At 39.2% G+C, this 15062-nt stretch overlaps 1 protein-coding gene across 1 annotated transcript in view; it reads left to right on the top strand.

Moving 5' to 3' along the window:
- The first annotated feature begins 650 nt into the window (after positions 1–650).
- The window catches only part of LOC139718848 (exportin-6-like), a 50739-nt gene continuing 36327 nt past the window's right edge, over positions 651–15062 (top strand). Inside the window, exons 1-4 of the mRNA XM_071630313.1 lie at positions 651–746; positions 7832–7922; positions 13540–13652; positions 14858–15055. Of these exons, the coding sequence (XP_071486414.1) occupies positions 744–746; positions 7832–7922; positions 13540–13652; positions 14858–15055 (405 nt within the window). The 5' untranslated portion in view covers positions 651–743. The remainder of the gene's footprint in view (positions 747–7831; positions 7923–13539; positions 13653–14857; positions 15056–15062) is intronic.

Here is a 15062-nt window from a genome sequence, read left to right as displayed (position 1 = left end):
GTCACTCCTAGCTGCCTTATGATCTTAGCGTTTCTGGGTAGGGGAACCTATGTGTTTTAAGTTTATCAGGATTTCACCTATTGGCAGTTTTCAATATTTCTTTTTCGATGAACTGATGAAGTAGATGAACTCACATATCAAAGTAATTGGTGTAATGATATGGAATAACAAAATCAATATTAAAACCAAACCAGTAGTAGTCTCTCGAAAATACAAGAACTAAAACTGTATTCTACCGAAACTATACCCATGTCTTTACGTATTATGATGTCTAGGAAACAGCATTGTCGCATCATTATTCACTTAGCAAGAGAAATCATAAATTTAGACAACGTTCTTCCTGTTCAAAGAAAATGCAGCTTTTCGTTCTCTTTTAGATAAGTTTTTCCTTGAATTCCCGATCCGTCAGCAAATGTCATTTCCTTTTCCGTTTGGTTCCTTTCTCATAATCGTGTTTCCTTGGAGGAATTTAACGGGCATTTCCGCATACAGCTGTATTACAACTGCCCAGTGGAGTGAGCGATCAAATGCGAACAAACAGTTGAAGTATGCTAGGCATGCGCACTGACGAATTATCACATCGTGCAGAAACTGAGGACATCCCGAGTGACGCCAGAAAACTTCAGTTTTAACAATTTCTGCTTCGGGAAATTTTCCCACCTTTTGCAGACTGATAACTACGTTATATCGTATTTATGTAGAGGTATCCGTTTCGTGAAGCAGATGTAAACTACAGAGAAATCATGGTAAGACTGCTTGCTTGCCGCACCTTCTTTCGTTTGACGCAGCGAGAGGTAACCGTACGCTTACCCCTGCGAGAACTACGTTGATGTCAATGAATGGGGAAGCGCGTGACGTGAGTTTGTGTGGGTGGGTGTGTGGCATTGCGCTCATGTGGACCCCAGTGTGCAGTAGCTCGTAATGAGTCGTATGTGGCGATTCGTAGCCTAATAATGCCAGAGTAGATGGAGTAGGATCAAATATGCAGAATTACATCTTCTTTATCAAAATAACATTTGTACATGAATATGATGGCAATATGATAAAGGTGCAATTTGAATTAAGACACGGTGCAGTTGAAACTTCCTTCTCTATCTCAACAGATTGCTAACGCCTAACCGGGGAAGAGAGAAAAGGGGAAGAGAGAAAATGGGATGATGGATGGGATGAATTCTGTGTTCAGTGGTAACCACGTCATATTGAAGTCATGGGCATTCTTGAAACAAATGGAATGTTCGCTTATATGAAACAGAGAATTATTCATTGCGGTAAATACACACCATCCAGGTACAGGACACAGTGCTGCGCTGCACCTTGACCGAAAGATCGGTCTGTATCTGTCCGTCGGGGAATGTTCCGCGGAGACTGCGTCTGGCTTCATGGATCCCCTCCTGAGGACAGCGTTAATGGCAAAATATAAAAGAGTCCTCCGGACAGACGGATCTTTCTGTCTACGCTGCACCCTGCACTATACTAAATGTGGTGAGGGTTACACTTACAGAACATATTGTCAGCAAGTCAGGGACTTTTCAATTTCATGTCATGTCCTGGACGTGGACGGCGACGTAATGATGTCATTTTAAGGAACTGTGCATTCTCAGGGTCGGACATCCGGGTATTTTCACTCGGCGAGCGCAACTTCCGCATAGCAACCAATTGCGAAGGTGCAAACAAAAGCCAACTTGCCTTAGGGTGCCTATTGCGTGCCGTTACATACTGTGAACCCCAAATCGTTATTACCTTTTCTGCGCATTTTACATCCTTTTTGACGTGTTTTCAAGGAAGGAAGATGTCATATAAACTCGGATGGCCTCTAAGGTGATTCACTGAGGAGGTACAACCAAAAATTAGCTTTAATCGGACTGGATTCATCGAATTGCCCGTAGGCGTAGGCCTACAAGCAGCCGGCTGATGGCTGTGCCCGGCTTATCGCGGTCAACCAAGCTTGGCGTCTCGCTGGCTCCGTGACTCGGCTGGGGAGCATGTAAAAATGACAAATCTGACAAAAGGATGAAAAAACAGTTTAAATACCAGTAACTAACATTAATTACCGTATAGTCGCCACTTGCGTGTATTTACTATTTCCTCTGCACTCCCGGAATGGTGAACTAACGATAGGCACTGAATTTCTAGTCGTTCGCCGCCCATGGCATAGCGCGCCAGGTATTATTAACGTGTGTGTTGTTATGCATACACTTCAATGTAAGATGCGTTGTGCATCATCGCGTTTGAAAAACTTTGTTAATCTGCCACCTGAAATCCATTCGAAATTAAAAGCATTCTCGCATTAAAAATGGTTTTGTCTCCTGTTACATATTGTAAAATACATTTGGATTACAATTATTTGTGTTTTTACGGAGGAAAAAGGTGAATTGGGAATGTCTTTTGAAATCCGTTGCCCTAGCTGATCTCCGATATACGAAGGCCACACACTCGCGACCAAAGAGCAGAGAAGCGCACTGCATGAGCTTAGAACTATACTCTGCTCGCGACGCCGTTTGTTTGCACCTTCAGCAAAATGGCGGATCGGGTCGTTAGGGAAATCACGTGACTGTGACGTCTTGCCGACTCCGAGAATGCTCCAAGTTTTCCAGCATGTCCAACGCAAGAATTTAGAATGCGTTTTCTAAGGATTTTGTGTCTTAGATTCAAGATGGGAATGATATCATCGCTTGGCTTGGCGCGCCAATAGACAGCCAGCAGGAGGAGACGGGATCCATGACGTCATAACAGTACGTCGTGAACGGCATGCACAAAAATGGAAGTGGATGATAACAACGCAGATGTAACGATTGGACTGCAGCCATTTGGAACCACTCTAGTATGAGAACGGCGTCACTGTTCACACAATCAGAAAGTCCCTATTCTGCCTAGACAACGGTTCACTGCATGTTGATGCAATGTGTAGTCATCTTAATACTAAAATCGTAGTCTACAGAGAGGGATACCAATATATGAATTATGTTTAATTTCTGGAATTGTCCCCTGCCGAACTAACTGTCAAGTGTGCAGTAATATATTGTCAAAAAGCCCAATTTTAGAGAAATTTTTTGTTGTGGGTGTATACATAAAAAACAGTCTCCATATCCAATATCACTGATTATTATCCATACAGAGGATTTTTAGAGCCCAAATACAAGTGTTATTTTGTCGACGAACATCATAACCTCCTACCCACTTAGAAAGTTTGTTGAACTCGACCAATATTTTTTTGCCGAGGCGACCAATATTTAAAATATTGGACGGCAAGAGGGGGATTCCCCACAGTTTTTTATAAACTGCACCGTGATTGGCTGAGATATATACGAGATGACCTGAAATATGAAGTAAAAACGTCTGTGATTGGTCAATCGCGAATTAACTAAAACATCATTTTTTTCTAAAATTCTGTGTTTATACAGACAAATTTCATATATCAATTAGTTGAAATTGTTTTGCATACAATTTTTCAAAATATCACTTTCATACCAGGAAATTAAATTTAGGTTTGATGAAAACAAAGGCGACGACTGATCAGCTCAGTGCTACTGCTAGATAGCCCGCGCGCGATATACAAATACATGTAGCCAGCCACCGCCGCTTGCATTTGCATGCATGTTACTTAGTGCGTTATGTGTATACTAAGTACAGTAGGCCATAGGACTACAGTACAGTGTACGAGTAATCCGATCTTTCACGATCTACGGAAGATGTGGCGTGAATTGTGTCTCAGATCTCGGATACAAGAACATCTAATTCTGGTGTAAATTAGCAAGATCTCGGCCTAACAGTAACATGACTGCTACCATGGATACATACTGTAAACGTGGAAATTTTCCCGGTACATTAATTTTCGCGGATTTCGCGCTACGTTCGGCTAGCGCGAATTCAAAAACGCGCGAATATATCTTCACAATTTTCTATGCACATTTTGAACGGGATGAATTGTGTGCGCTTCATCGATGATACTGCTACGTAGTACAATGTACAGGCATGTTTACGCTACTAGTACTGTGCGAAGAGACGATAGATTGCTGTGTACTGTATAATATGCATGTGTGCACCGCACGCACCGATGCTACATTCCCCCGTGACTACGGTAAGGGACTACAGTCACAGCAGTACTACGTATTTGAGTGCTTGTTCTCGCAGTCGAGCCGCTCGCTACGTCGCTTGTCGTACGCTGGCATAGCAAGCTATGTAGCAGAGGCTTTGGATGAAAGCAGTGAATGTGTACTACAGTAAAGTAACCTGCTGCGGAGCGCGAATTTAAGAACCCGCGAATACGTTTTCGAGCCGCTCAGCGCGAAAAATTAATCGCGCGAAAATATTGACGTTTACAGTATATCACTGTTTTATCAGGGAATGAAGTACAATGTAGATTAACTAACACTGAGGAGTGTACCATGCCCCATGTCAGGATCAAGTATAGTAGCTAAGTAGGAGGATCTTTGTGGGATACACTACAACAGTGTGAGATGTTGTACACGATCCATTATGGTTTTGTCAACATAGCCATGTCAGAGGAAATCACCATAGTATAAAGCAACACAAGGAACCACAACCTGTCATGTCACCAACCATACTCCAGAGCTAACTGCCATCTTTACAGTTTTTGCTCCAGAGACGTAAGAATCTGGAACACTCTTCCAGCCATTTAAGTAGTGATATCGGGTACTTTGATGACCTTCCGGGGTGCAGCCAATGCCTGTCATTAGACAGATGGCGCCGCCCCCTACCCTCAAGATGATGTAATGAGAGGCACACCTGCACCGAGCACGTGCACCTGTATGTACAATGTACAGACGTACTGGAGCTCACATCACCACAGGCACATGCTACGGCACACTGCACAGCACAGTCCTCTCCAGGACAGCATCTTCGCTTTTGGGAGAGAACTCATTTAAGATTCAAGATTCAAGTCACAATTTGCTGGGGCATTTAATTTTCCCCCTAATATGAGATGGAATTCACTCTCTGCGAAGGGTCGGTATACAGGGTTGTACCCGAGAAGGCAAATGACCAGAGACAATTGTGGGCTTGCAACCTTGCCAATTTGCTGCATCTGCTAGATGAGGCAGCTGCGATGTGTTGGTGATATGTAATGGTAGCTTGACATATCATTTACCTGGAGAGCAGTATGTGCCTCGCCAAACAGTTGTGCAGCATGGGTTCCTTTGTCCGTTGTATCAGCTAATTATTCATGCCTTTCATCTGCTACTGCTCCAAGTCACAACTTAAAGGGACATTCCAGACGATTTTCATAATTTCACATCATGTAGTACATAAATCGACAATTCCATGTATAGATTTGTGAAATTTATTGTGGTTCTTGAACAGAGAAACAATAGTTTGAAAAAACCTTGAACAAATTACACTGAACAAGGATGATGACATAGGAGGTTCACATATTTCAAAAATGTAGCAGTGTAATTCTATTACAATACCGCTTGCTTGCAAGTTCACCTGTGTATAATGTATGCATGCCTTCTTCTTTTGTTCTGCTTCCTTGAGCCCCAACTCATGCATTCTTATGGTGATTCTGCCATGTCATCATCCTTGTTCATTGCAATTTGTTCTAAATTTTGAAAATATTCTTATTCTTCATCCCAACTATCATAAATTCTGAAACCCTGTCCTCAGTTTAGCTAATTTAAAGTTGTTCAAGTATAAAAATCTTCAAATCATCTGGAGGTCTCCTTTAAGATGGAAGTGATCTGATCAGATACTTTACACATAGATGTAGCTCTCACTTTGTGGTCCCTCTTGGTTCTGTTACTCTCACCAAATTTAGGTTAGAGTTTGTAGAAGTGTTCCACAGGGATACACAATGTGCTTTGCCTTTCGATACTGAATGTTTGTTGGCGTAAGGGAGTGAAATTAAGAGGAAAACAGCATTGTAAGCTGCAATGTGGGCATATATTGAGCTATATAGATAAGATCTCTAGCAATGTCCTGGTACACTTAACAGCTGGATTTAAGATGTCCTGATGACCTGAATACTTTAAAAGTTAATTTTTCACGCTCATCCAGGTAAGAAGAGTTTCACTTGTTTTCAGTTCTGCAGAATACAACCGAAACAAATTGGAAGCAAAAATATTTGTGTGCCTATATTTTCAAGCTAGTTTCTTGTTGTGCGAAATGCGCAAAAATTTTAACGCTGTGAAGATTTCCACTTTAAAGTAGTTAAAACTGTGTAAGTCATGTCAGAGTGCTCTGAACTAAAAATAAAATGCAAGAATGCAAAAAAAGAAAGAAAGAAAGAAAAGAAACAGCAATGGATGTTGAAGGGCATTTCTTATTTTTTGATGGCTGAGTAGATAGCAACCATTTGACACTGCTTCAGAGGGAGAACAGCCTTCACATCCATGTACATGAGTGCGTCATTTACCCATGGGACATGTGATTGCCATTTTTCTTCTCTATCAATGTAGATAAGCCAACTTTGTCACCAAAATACAAAATTTTTTTCAGATATGTTGGAATTTGTCTCTGGTATTGAAATAAGGTTTTCAGAGTGAGATGTGCACCCCTACTGTTTTTACTCTGACTGTAGCATAGAAATGACTTAATCTCAGTGATTATTTCAACATATCTGTACAAACAATCATTGTACTTGTGCACAATTTTTGAATTTGTAGGATTTGAAGTCTTATTATCTTTTTTTTTGTAGAAGTGAACTGTCAGAGTAATGTAAGAATAGAGAAAATGAGCATGGAAATCTGCTTTTAAAAATGCTAAATTCGCTGGAAGCCTTGCACACACCCTCAATACCCCATTCATACAGAGCACTTACAGTGTACATACATGTAGAGCGCTCGAGGAGCGCTTCTGATCTGCAAGCCCTCTTGAAATTCCATATTAACAGACAGCGCTCTAAAGTTTTGCCCCTCTTGCATTGATGCTAGATTCAAGAACACACCAGAAGCGCTCTATGGCCACTAACGTTTAGAGCACTGTGAAAGTGATATGCTGTGCGCGCTGTGCATACACTTTATGTGTTAGAAGTTCCTGCTCAGTCTAAGGTCAGCAGCCATGACATTTATGCCCCTCTCAGCCATTTCTTGATGTAATAATATTGATAGCTAGTTTTATATAGCACATTTCACACTTGTTAAGTATCTCAATGCGCTTCAGACTACAAACTGTATTATTACCCCTGTCACTGGATACATTATTTCCAACCAGCACTGACAGTGCTCACTTTTCACTCCCTGGAGAGCATTCCAGCCAGTGGCAGCCATTTTACAGGCGTGCCCATGCTGATCAAACAACATAAACTTGCTTATTCTCCCAGGTACCCATTGGTACTCCTGGGTGTAGAGCAGCAGTATTGTCTTTGTGAGCAGTAATTCTCTGTACGAGCAAACTCATAGGGCAGAGAGACATACATTGTAAGTCGAGTAGCTTCAGGAGTACTCCTGGGCCCAATTTTGTTTATAAATGGGCCTGGGGGTACCGGTATTAGACATGCATAAAAACTCAAACTTAGACATGATGCATAAGAACTCAATAGATACCTCACTACAATTCAGGTACAGTCACACCTACATGTATCGATAGGGGCCACTCAAGGGAGATGAAAAAAGTGGTCGTTATCGGCAGGTGGCGGCGATAGACAGGTTCTTTAACATGCTTTTTCTCTCGGAGGGAATTGTTGTTAGTGGTCGTATCTGGCAGGTGGCCTCTATAGAGCAGGTGGTCACTAAGACAGGTCTGACTGAATTTCCAGTGCCTGCTGCAAATATTTGTGTATTAGATTACAACTTGTAGTGTTTTCAACATTCAGTCTTTTCTTCAGTCTTCTACTTCGTTCTGTTTTTTTCTCTCTTTTTTTTTTTTCTCTCTTTAGAGTACGGAGGAGTCCTCTTTACGGGCCCTGGAGGGGCTCATGTCAGAGTTCTTTGCAGTCTCAACCACAAATCAGCGCAAGAGAGACATTGGTGAGTCAAATTTGAAAATTAGAATGATGTATATGTGTCATATTGTGTTTTCTTCACAGTTTTCCAGGCTTGCATTCATATCCAGCAGTCTCTTTTTCTGCAGAGAAATGAGAGGGGGGGGGGGGGGGGGCTTTGTCTGTTTTAAAATAGACTACCTTTGCTTGTACTGTCATGCTGGAACTTGTCCTGACTGGAACTTGTCCAGAGAGGAAGATTGAATATAAAAAGGTGAATTGCTGGTCTAAAGATTCTGTTAGCAAAGTGTGGAAGTGGCTGGTTTATGTCACCAGAAGATTTTTTATTTGTCAGTCATTTTTCAAATTTGTTATTAAATATTTTTTTTTTTTTTTGGAACAACTTCATGCAGTATTGTCAGCCAGGAAGTATAGAGCAAATTTTTACAGTTCATTGTAATCAAGACAAAGTACAATAACACTGCAAAACGTGATAGCTATAGAGCTGCAAAGGAGTTTATAGTTCACAGTAAACTCACTTTCAATGCATTTTGCCCAATATGTTGTATTGTTTCAGCTTTATGACATAACGCCCACAGTACATAAGTTACCCTGATTTTCAAAGTACACATGTAAGGTAAATGTCTTCCCCCCGCCCCCCCCCCCCCAAACTTCCTACATTAAATAGCTTGTTGCCAGGTTCGGGGGAGGCGGGGAGTATTAAGGGGCAGAGAGGTTCTTATACTGTTAACGCAGAAATTTTAAACAAATTTTGTGAGGAGCCAAGATTCCCGAAATTAATATGCTGCATGTGAAGTTTGTTGTCTACACTATATGCATTGATTGCCAATGGTAGTGCGAAAAAAATCTCATGTCGCAAAAAGGCTGTTGGCTCTAATTTGCAGAATTTTCATGTCACAAAGAAATATTTCTGGTTTTACAGTATTTGAATGCATCAGGATTCCAGCCATGTTAGTGAAGTGACTTAATATTTATTGTATGTCATAGCAGCATTGACCAGCAAATGTGCACTGTATTGAAAATTTAGCATTTCAGCTGGACAGCGGATGCTATGCAATGCTAGCTTGATTACAGGCATGGATGGGCAAGGGCATATGAGATCCATCTTGCTTTTTTCAGCTATTACTAAATGTTTATTGCATTGGAAGTTACAATGTGAACTATCAAATTAGTGGTATTGCTTTTTGGCGAAAAGGAGTATATGGTATATTTACACTATCAGCATGTCAATGTCAATTTTTCCATGTATTGTGGATAGATCTGTTGTGGATAGATCTGTTCTTATGATGTCTGTGCATTCACAGTTATGCCAAGGCTGTGTGTTCGAGTCTAAGTGAATGAACTTTCCAGCTAGGGGCACTGTGATGATTTGCCATCGAGGCAACTTCCAGTCCATGGTGACCTGTTAGTCACATTGACTAGGCTAAGCTCGGCCCTGCTTCATGTCAGTGTGAAAGCAGTAGGGGAACGAACAGTCACATTGTGTCGGCAGTCATCCATGGTATCTATAACACAACCAGAAGTAATTACAAATGAAATTATAAAGCATGCGTGTACAGATTTCCTGCGAGATTGATATTGCATCATGGGCAGTAGTTTCAGTGTATGGATATTACTGATGAGGAAGTAATCTTGTTATAGGTGTCACAGCAGAAGAAAGGACCCACTTTAGTGGACCTTTAGTGCCTAAATTTGCTATTCTTCTCTTGAGTGCCATCTTGTGTTTGGATTTAACATACATATGCATGTACATGTACAAGTGTTCAAAAATTTTTATATAATTTAGTGGTATAGAGGAGGCTTTTCCCTAAATAACCAGCAAACTTGATACATGTAGCTCTAATAGCTTGCACATTATAGCTTTAATGTGGGTCTAAGTTTTTGCATGTCATGTAAAGTCAGCATGTTTTAGCTGAAAATAGTTGTGATATAAATATGATAAACATAATAGTTGTGACATAAATAGTTGTGATATAATGAGTGGTGTGTCTGTCATGTAGCAACCCCTCCCCCCCAAAAAAAAAGTAAACTAAAAAACAGTGTCCTTACCTGGATTTACCCTTGATTAGGAATACTGCAGGTGAACTGAAAACACTGTCCAAAGGGGGGGGGGGGGGGACACCCAAAACAAAGTTGTCACTAAAGTATCATTTCAAATACACAGCACATATATAATTTGTATATTATTTGCACAAGTTGACAAATATCAAATTGGCTATTAAAGGTGAAGTGCCATACATTTCTGTTCTGTCATTTAACTCATCACTGTACAAATGACATCTGGTATTTCTTTGAAATGCAGCAGTGATGTGTAAGTACTACAATAGTTAGGGTTTTGTAGTTCCAGCTGCTGAGTGGATTCTTGAGTAAATTCAGTATGGATTGGTATGCCCTTGCATGTACTCAAGCGTACAAACACATTTTTCAGTATATGGGACTACACATGAAGTGTGTGAGTGATGATATTGTGTAATGCTTGCCTCTTCTTTCTTCATGGCTTACTAGTATGTGTATTTCCTGTGCATTCTACATGGCGACATTACACACATATATATGTGATCTTTACTCTGTGTAACATCAGATTATGTGTATATCTCAGATCTTGATATATGAGCCTTCCTTGAAGTTCTTTGTGGCTTCTTGCATGTGTTTGCCTAGGGACAGAATGCCTCGACTATAAGTACATATGTATGTGGACGATTGTATCCATTAAGTCAATAGCCATGCAGCAAACTACATGTACACAAGATGATAATGGATACTGAGGTCATTGTTGGCTCAATGTCGTAAGTGCCAAAGTTGGAGATATTTACACTGCTTTGGGTGTGTATTTCAAGGTGCTTGGTTCAAGAGAAGGCCATGATGTGTTTCAGTGCTACTGTCTAAAATATGTCTCCAAATCTGTTTAAAGGCATAATTTACCATTTGCAGATGAAACAAAAACCCATCATTATTGCTTCAAAATAGTTCTATAATGTGAGTTAGGGATAGAAACAACCAATGTAAAAATTTGAACCAGTATAATCGATGTTAATTATTTTTGAATACCAAACTGTACAAAATGTGAACAATATATAATAAAAATGTTTCCAGACTAAACCATCTACACTTATGGTTTAATGACAAAAATAGTGATATCTCCTCATATTTTAGGCTTTATTGCAAAAATGTTATATGGTAGGATGTTTTGTGATACATCTGACCTACACATATGCATCAAAAGTGATATCTTGAACTTTTTTAATTCACTGCTCCCAAAGGAAAACAGGACCTTTAATAGCCTACAGTACGTATCCACAGTGTACTGTAAAACGAGGAATGTTTGCGTGCATTCTAATACTTGTACAAAGTAGATTGTTCATGGTAGGCAGTTTTCAGAATATCCTCTGAATATCTGATTCTCATTACTTTCCATAATTGGGTTAACCCTTTATGTGCAAGGGAATTTGGACAGTGTATACAATGCTATGGGGTTTTCTGTACCATTGGGTACTCATAGCACACAAAGATGATGATGATGATGAAACAGCATTTATATCTAGTGCCATTTATCTGTAGAAACATTCAGAGGGTTAAAGGGATGGTACAGTATTGGTGGAGATGAGAATTGGGCTTTAAACTTTTTGCGAGGTACCAAGAAAACACTTATGATATAGTACAGAAAATACCATTTTAAGAGGAATTCAAAGTTTATTTGATGAAAATCGGGTTTGGAATTACTGAAATATCCAAAAACTAAGTAAAACAAAGCGATTGTAATAAAGTGTGGGTCCCACACTTTATTAGAAACATTCCTTTTGTGGATATCTCAGCCATTTCAAAACCAATTTTCATCAAATTAACATTGAATTCCTCATAACATTGCATGCTCTTTCATATTTCATAAGAGGTTTCTCATTACAGTTGAACCTCTCGTATCCGGACAAGTCGGGACCGGGGCTCATCCGGATAAGGGATTTGGCCGGATAAGGGAGACTCAATGCTTTATACATTCATAATACATACACATGTACTGATGTAGCCCATTGTAGTACCACATGTAGTAATGTGTATACTGCAACCTTTTCATTGTTACACTCAGTAACAGACCCCAAAATAGAGGTTCGTGTTTGCAAGAATGAAATCATTTTCTTTTATAAATTCTTGGGATGATTTACCTAAATAATCATTAAGAAATGTATCAAGTAGATCTTGAAAATAAACAGTATGAGTCAACGAAACTACGCTTCAAAATTCGATCATCACGGCTCGGCAGAGTTGACTGTAGGTCGCCATTGTTAGATGGTCTCCCTCTCTCTCTTTGTGTGTGTACTGTATGTGATCAATTTTTGAGTGTTCAATATCATTCGTTGCTCAGCCAATGACTCGAAACAATGTACTGTATGTCTATCTAGTCATATCGACGGCTGTGTATGGACCTATATGTGGCAATGCGATATGAGAGGACTCGAGGGCATAATCTGTCCATGTTCTTGCGATGATTTTGGGATGGGTATTGTTTGGGGATGTTAAAATGTCTGAAGGTAAGCAATTTGGAAGGAAATTTGATGTAATGTACATGTTAATCATGTTGCAAGTAATATGTAATTCATGTGTGTTTGTGTAGGAGTTCTCAAGGAGTTGGGAATCCCCCTTTCCTCCCGTAATTATTTTTTAAAAAATCACGGCGAGATTGCGTCCGTATAATAGAGAGATCCGGATAAAGGGAGGCCGGATAAGAAAGGTTCAACTGTATATCACCAAAAAGTGTTAGAAACCTGAAATAAGGTCTCAACCAAAACTATACGATTCCTTTAAGAGTCTGCAAGAGATGGCAGCAGCAATATGTTTTAGTCCCAAAGGTGTCATATACATACATGTACATCCACAGTACAGGGCTGGGAAATCAAGAGAGAAAGGGGACCAAGGGAGATCCTGGAGTGAAGGATTTTAGTCCTGAGTTAACAATATTATGAAGGTTATAACATTTAAGGAAAGGGCTTCTTTCGAAGATCAGATAAGAGCTAGGAATTTATTGTTTGAATTGTTTTATATTATGTAATATGTAAGCAGAGCTGATGCATAATCTCATATGGAATGCTAATCTCACATGAAATGTGGTAGATGTATGGTAAGTACATATGGTAGAGAAAACACTTGCTACACGAATGGAGGATATTACATGTACAGTATGCTGTAACAGTGCATTATAATATGAATGATCTAATTTTTAAGTGAAGATGATTCATTAATTTTGATGTGATTGACTGTGTACAGTGTGTTGGCATTTCAAATTTTATGTTGAAACTGTGATTAGCATTTTTATCTGTATTGTGAGTAATTTTGTTCATTGTCTGTACAATAGTCATATTGATCGATGCATTTTCTTTTTAATATTTGAATTGTACATAAAAGTCTCAGTGACACTTGTTCTATTTTTGCTAAGTTTCTATAGTATGTCAAAAATTCTGCCTGCACTAGTTTGCACCATGTGAAATAAATCGTGATGTCCTCGAATTTTACCTCCACAGCAGTGTGCCGGATAGAATAGAATGGAAACTTCAATTACTAAATTTGCCATGGGATACTACAAATGTACATTGTATTTGTTACATCTTTCCATTTCTTTCTTTTTCCTCTCTTCTCCTTCTTAATACCTGCAGAGGAACTTCTGAATAACTTCAGTGCCCAGAGTGGTTCATGGAGACACTGCTTCTTCTTTTTGATGCGCACTCGCAACGAGTATGTGATGATGTACTGCCTGAGTGTGTTTGAGGTATGGATTTTAACCATCAAAGTTGTGAATCATAAATACATACCGTACAATACTGTAAAAGTGGATATGTTCACTTACAATTTTGTACTCTGCATGACGTGCACCTAGCGGGAAAATAGTGAAAATGTTTGCTTATATGTAAGAATCTGTGGAATCAAAAACATGTCAAATTCACGGTACCTGGCCAAGCGCAAAAAGAAAAGAAAAAAAATATCATGTGAAAATATCCACTTAAGCAGTATGGTAAACTTTAGTCTTTATACTTCATCAATAAGCCAGTTCGGAGTTCCAGTTTGAGCATGAGCAGAAAAAGGTCATTTGTACCGAGAGACAGGTTGGTTTTTAATTTCACTGAGATAAGCAACTGTAATGCTATGATTATTCATGGATCCTTATAAATAGTGCCTGCCAGTACATCCACCTGACAGCAAGCCTGGTATTTGGCAATGTTAACAGAAAAAGTTTGTTACTGTATTCAAAACAGCACAATGAAATAGATGCTTCCCAAAGTGTTGATTGACAAACCATCCTGGTCACTTCATCTACGCAGGTTCATTCTTTGTTTGAATACGAGTTCCATAAATTGCTATGTTGGGCAAGCTGCTGCATTATGTCGCTTTGAATTTAGTGAAGTGCCTAACCAACTGAGAAAAATGAAAGGTCATTTGTACCCATGTCCACATTAGCTATCTCCGAACTGGCTTATTCCTTGAAACCATATATATATATATATATATATTTTTTTTTTTTTTTTTTTTTTTGGGGGGGGGGGGTTAGTGCCCTATCTTGTAAGTAGACTTTCTTAAATTGTAAGGTATAACAAAGACTTTTTTTTTCATTTTAGCCCAATTTTGGTCATATACCATTTTTTATTAGGTTTCAGAATTTTTCAAAGTCATTAGATTGCTACTACTACTTACTACTAATAATAGTAGTTGTTGCTGTTACTATTATTATTATTATTATTATTATCATTATCATTTTTATCATTTTTACTTGTATTGTTATTATTATTATTATTGTTATTCATTATTATTATTATTATTATTATTATTATTATTATTATTATTATTATTATTATTATCATTATCATTGTTATCATTATTATCATTATCAGTAGTAATAGTTACAGTAATTATCATTATCATTTCCTGTCACGAAAAAGGAACAATGCATTTTACCTCACTTCCTTCACTCTCCCCTAGAATGTGATCAATCGCCAGTGGGTGGGGCTGCCCCCTCAGGACCGGATGGAGATCAGGACCAGCCTGACCAAGTTCCTCCTGGGCCAGCACAAGGTAGTCCCAAGTTACATCAGGAACAAGCTCATCAAGGTCATCGTCTGCATCGCCCGACTCGACTGGCCCCATTTCTACCCAGACTTCTTCACCACCATTCTCCAGGTACGGT

Source organism: Diadema antillarum, unplaced genomic scaffold, assembly GCF_040938485.1.
Source record: "Diadema antillarum isolate AM-2024a unplaced genomic scaffold, OU_Dant_1.0 scf00000100, whole genome shotgun sequence".
NCBI classification, from domain to species: domain Eukaryota; kingdom Metazoa; phylum Echinodermata; class Echinoidea; order Diadematoida; family Diadematidae; genus Diadema; species Diadema antillarum.
This window is presented reverse-complemented; position numbering and strand designations above follow the sequence as displayed.